This window comes from Plutella xylostella, chromosome 25 (assembly GCF_932276165.1).
Source record: "Plutella xylostella chromosome 25, ilPluXylo3.1, whole genome shotgun sequence".
Taxonomy (NCBI): Eukaryota; Metazoa; Arthropoda; class Insecta; order Lepidoptera; family Plutellidae; genus Plutella; species Plutella xylostella.
The window spans coordinates 9,216,368-9,222,212 of NC_064005.1; the positions used below are offsets into that span (position 1 = coordinate 9,216,368).

Genomic DNA, 5,845 nt, shown 5'->3' on the forward strand with positions numbered 1-5,845 from the left:
GACAACCGTTAGGTACAATTACCGTTACTGCTATTCATTTTATTAATTGCAAACGTTACAACAAAATTTATATATAAAAAATTACGTACAAATTCCGGTAAACCGCCCACGCAATAACCAATCAACAAGCGTCAAAATTACTCCTGGTACAGCTAGGTACCTCCCGAATACTTAAATCATCAGAACAAACATCCGCACCGCGCAAACACGGCTAAGAGCGTGTACCAGGCGCCCAGACGCGTGGTAGAAGTTATCAGTTATCACACGCGCGGCCACCGCACTCCGTCTCACACACCGCATGGGCTAGGGTACAGTAAACACACTGGATAGAGAAAACGGTGTTGGAATTTAGTTTCAGAAAAGGAAAATAGGGTTAAGAGTTTGTTGCAATTGTTGGCTTACCATAGTACACCAAATGAAATAGTATGAGGTTTTATTAATGTTTTATATGAAATATTACTGTTAAATCATGATTACATGCCAGATGACTTAAAATAATCAGTACAATAGTTAAATAACATAGTCAAGTTTTATGCAATATACGTTCAGGCGCAGTAGGTCACCAGCTCGTCGACGGTGCAGGGCTTGAGGCAGCACTCGTCCACCACGTGCCTGCGCCCCCGCGCCAGCGCGCGCCCCCGCCCCAGCCAGGGCCGTGGGGGCGCCAACCAGCGCCCCCCGAGCGCCGGGGGCGCCGACCGCTTCTCCAGCAGCAGCCCATTCTCACACAGCACGTCGAGCGCGTCCGCCAGCCGCCGGCCGCAGAACACCTGCCCCTCCCCGCCCGCCCCCGCGCCCGCCCCCGCCCCCGCCCCCGCCGCCGCCGCCGCCACTAACATCGTCACCAACTGCACAAGACTCATGGCTGCACTTGCGTGTCGCTTGGAGGTTGAAGATGGAATATGCTGGTGTTGGGCGGCTCGTGGTATTTATAAGAGGTAACTTGATGAATATTCAACGTGTTCAGGACATGTCATGTTAATTAAGGTTGATGGTGTGTGTAGGCTGGTTTGTAGTTTTCTCAATATTTACGTTGGCGTTAGGTGTGCGTACATTCATTGTTTAGGCATAGGTGCCTACTTCTTCTCAGGTTTCAAGGTGTTATTAATAGATATTGTTATTTTAAAATACTTAGGTACTTGGTAGCCATACTACATTGAACTGCACACTATATAGGGAATTTTTGTTATCGTTAAATAACAATTTCTTTCACAAATTCCTACAACAATAAAAAAAAATACTGCATTTACTGATTAAAAACTATAGCTAAACAAAAATAGCAGATTAAATAATTTTATAAATTAATTAAGTGTAACGCAATATTTTACTGTGCACCGCTGTACACTTCAATACAACCCTGTGATCCGTAGAGCGTATCACATAAATAATATCGAGAGCCATCGCACAGAGAAGACTGAAATATTATGGCCATAAAGTTGCTGCCCCAGTGCGTCTGGCCTAATGGCCATGTTGCTTCGCTGGCCGCGATATTAATGCTTTCATACGATTCTGTAAATAATCATACATTAAATGTACACTCCATCGCAGGCTTAAGTGAAATTTACGTGTCGGGAAACGATGTGATCCCGGTAATGTTGCAGGTGGTACCGTCATTTATAATGTTACTGAATTTTAGTTTTAAGTGTTATTTATTGATTAGTTTTCGTGCGTTTTGCTATGTCTCCGCAATGCGAGTATTTTTATTATCTGTATCATGGTGTCATTGTAAAGAAGATAAACCTAACGATAAAAAGTGAAACATGTATTAATATTGGATTTCTACTAAAAATGAGCTACCCGAAATTGAAAATACAATTATAGAAGTATTATCTCTCTATCTCATTCAGTAACTATCTAAGTTCTAGCAAGAGAATCTACAATTTAGGTTAAACTCGTGAAGAAAACACCACAAATCCCTTGTTATCTCATCGTTCAAACAGTTCATATCTACTTTGATAATGTTCAATGTTTTAAATACAAAAAAAAAATTATAGGTCCATCTATTTGTTACGTATTACATAACTGCTTTTCCGCAACCGATCATCTTCATTTTCATCTTGAAAAAAGAACTATTGAAATAATCTGCATTCTTGAGAACACAAAACTCACTCAAACTTTCAGTGACTTTGTAGACAGCATAATATAATACCTAGATTACTTACTTGTATTGTCTAATTAATTAATAATGAAAAATAAAAAAATATGTAGAATATTCCAAGATACAATTTTTTAAAGGACGCGAAGCTCGCGGGCGCTGAACTAGTTTAAGATAAATAATAATATTTAGTGCTGATAAAAGCGGATCTGCATCTGTAGCGTATTATGAACGTTTCAGGAAGCAGCGGGGGGTGAAGCGGGGGGGAGGGTAAATAAAACGAATGGCTGCATTCTTTTGTTAGATCCTTTATTCAAAAGTTTTGTGGGTCGATTACACGTAAGTTATTCTAAAGATGCGATTTGAACTTGTTACTTGGCAGTTTATTTTGGTTGAACACGTACAGCTTATAGGTAAAGAACTAAAGGGCCCTCTGATCTACCTAAGTTACCTGGTTTATCTAAATATAAAATAAAATAAAAAGAGATAGGTAGTGTGTAGGAAGATAGGCCTAGGCACAGGTTCATCCTTGCCCAAACGTTTTAGAAAGATTTTTCAAACATGAAACTTTGAATAAAATAGTTAAAGAACAACAATAAGAATACATCTAAAAGAACATGTGGATATTTTATTTGTACTTATTCAAATAAATTAAAACAACTTCAAAGTTCATATCGATGACCGCGATACAACTTAAAACTAAACAACTCCACCTTAAAAACCAGTGCACCTCCGCCGCAGCCTCCAATAAACCGTCTGGAGGCAAACATAAACGGATATGTGTGGAGGAATATATATTTTATTTCTCCTTCAGTAAAATTCACGAGTCTCTGTAACGAATGGCCACGGAATAAATCTCTTAGTTCGATCGCTGACGCCGGCGCGATTATGCGGATGCGATGGAAATTGTGGCTCGCACGGTATGAATGGGGGATTAGGTGTAACTAAGCTCATGTGGGATTTAAAAATTTCAAAAATTAGCGAATTTTAATAACAATCGACATTTAACACAAAGGGCGGCTTGCACAACAAAGTTAATCACAATTATATAGTGGAGCAAGAGGTCATAGATTTAATTTTGGTTAACTTTGTTGTGCAAGCCACCCTAATAAAAACAGCTCAAACGATTTTCATGAAACATGGTTAAGAATTTACAGACTTGGGGTAACATTAACGCGATAACCCTAAAAAACAAAACGAAAATCGTTTCAGCCGTTTTGGAGGTACGCAACCACAGACAGATACGCGCACACAAATACGGAGATACTCTAACGAGTTTTACTTATAACGTCTCTCTTTTTCGTTGGGCGTTAAAAACAAAAGAATGCGATTCGATGAAAAATCCAAACACAAGAATGATTATGTAGCAACATATGCGGCCACGTCCAATAGCGGCGCTCGATGGAACTAAGTCCCAACAAGTGGCATTAAACGAACATTTCCCAATATCAAACACTCCTCGCCGAATTACGCGTAGATTGTATGTACGTGACTTTTTATATGTGTGATTTTGTAGTAGATCATCATCATCATGACCCATTACGTCCCCACTGCTGGGGCACGGGTCTCCTTCCAATGAAGGAAGGGTTAAGGCCTACCTCCACGCTGGCCAAGAGCGGGTTGGATTTTGTTGTAAGTACCTAGATAATAAACTCTTATCATCATCAGGTCCTGGGATCCCTAATCAGGGATATAGGGCTCGTAGTGTAGATTTCCAAGCTCTTGTAATAAGACAATTATGATGATAATCCAGAAGAACCTGAATCGGCCTCTCCTGTCCATCCCTTGTTCAAATAGCAACTACACATGTAATACATTCATAAGTGCTGCCGAAACATTTAACAGTTTATAAAGCAATACCACCGATCCCGATCATGTGCATCCTTAGGCCATTGAGGCAAAAACTGGAACGGTGGTCAGTTCATAAGGAGGCCTTTGCCCAGCAGTTGGACACTATACAGGCTGCATAAAAAAGCAATACCAGTGTAAATAAAAAACCATTGCAAAAAATTATATTCAATTCGATTACTTAGGCATTTTAAAATCCACCCCTTCGGATTCCAGACTCAATCCGCCTGCATTCCTATCTGGTGGTTCTAAGTGACGCAATTAAAACAGAAAATTCACAAACAAAGCTTCATTGAGACCAAATTTCGCTTTAAAATCTCACCCGAGCCATCGCAGCTGCAAATGGCATTTCGGAATACAATTTAGTCCTCAACGGCGAGTGCAAACAAAATATACAGGGTGTTGCTAAAAGGAAATAAGCGAGTCGAACTGAAGAACGTTAGCCTCAAGCCTCAAATAGTTAATGGATAAGTGTGCTGGGTTTCAGGAATTTTAAAACGTTCAAATGAAACGGAGTTTGGGATCCATTACTAAGAACACCTTAGTATTATCAGAGCTACCTACAATATTTTGTTACAGTTTTCAATACTTTAATATAGTTTTTACGCCCTGTAGACTACTTCACTTTGTTAACAACACTTACATCTAAATTGTAAGCTTCGCACTTCATTTATGCTGCATTCTTTAGTGGAACATCCTATTTATTACTCCTAAACATAGGTTTCTGACATGGAGCTAAGAAATAATGTCATTGGATCGGAATAATAACTACAAAGCGTAAAGATAAATTTAAAGATAGTTACGGTAGCATAATATATTATTATAAATGTTTTCTAAATACAAAATAAAGTAAATTAATCTTTACCATAGCTCGTAGAACACTCGTAGCCGTCCGTAGCGCTTGCTACGACGGTGCGTAGCACTTGCTACGACGGTGCGTAGCACCCCTCTTTCAGTGTAGTATAGTCTAATTAATTATTGTAGTTTCGGATCTTTTTGAGTCTGGCACTCTTTTTTTTTCTATTGTCAAGTCTGTGTTTATAAATAATGTGGTTTACTTCTACCATCATCACAACCCATCATTTCAGAAAGGTTTTGGCCTAAGTCCATCACGGTGGCCTAGTGCGGGTTGTTGGACGCCAACACAAGCAAGCTTGTTCTGAGCGAGTTGTCGGGTAAGTTATGAACCCGACTGTCTGATGTTTCGGTCGTACATACTTACATAAATGTACCTATGTAATAATAATCTAGCTATACATAATACAGCTATACATATATTATTAATAGCTGATACATAATATCGGGTTGGGAATTCAAAGAATTCGTCCGGGATGGCATCTGGAATAGTTCCAGTCCACATTGTAGTGACCGGGACGGGAGTAGGGACTGTAGTTATATCATAATTCAGTGCGGAATTGTTATAAAGTTTCCGAATTCCGATCCCTATATTGGAGTCGGATACAAAGTCGCCGACACACTGGGTGAGGTGTTGAGCTAGTAATTGTAACGACTGGTGGAAAAAAGAGTTATGTAAGTTTTACAGTTTATAATTAGTTACAGTATATGTGTAGTTGCTTACGATGTTGTTCCCAAAAGTATTAACTTCTTTCCTATTGATATCACACTACCAATTACTTTCTATACATCAACAAATTTAACTGGTAGAGAATGCTACTAGCATTAAGTTCGCTTTTGTACTTATTTGTATTTTTTTTTACTTTAGATGGAGTCATTTATTCATGCAAAAGATAATCATAATACATTAAAATTAAATAAAATCAAATTAAAACTTATTATACATCAATCAATTGTATTATGTGCAATAAATAAGTTTTCAGCTTTCTCCGGCTATTTCCTTTCTAGAATACCTCAAGAAAACGTTTTAAGTTTCATCCTACTTTA

At 38.8% G+C, this 5,845-nt stretch overlaps 1 protein-coding gene across 1 annotated transcript; it reads right to left on the minus strand.

Moving 5' to 3' along the window:
• Nucleotides 1-491: 491 nt before the first annotated feature.
• Nucleotides 492-800, minus strand: LOC119691088 (bombyxin A-3 homolog; the record flags this gene model as incomplete). The annotated part of the gene is made up of 1 exon (XM_038107620.2): nucleotides 492-800. A coding segment is annotated over one exon (255 nt), but the record flags the coding sequence as incomplete, so codon positions are not given.
• Between the last annotated feature and the right edge of the window lie 5,045 nt (nucleotides 801-5,845).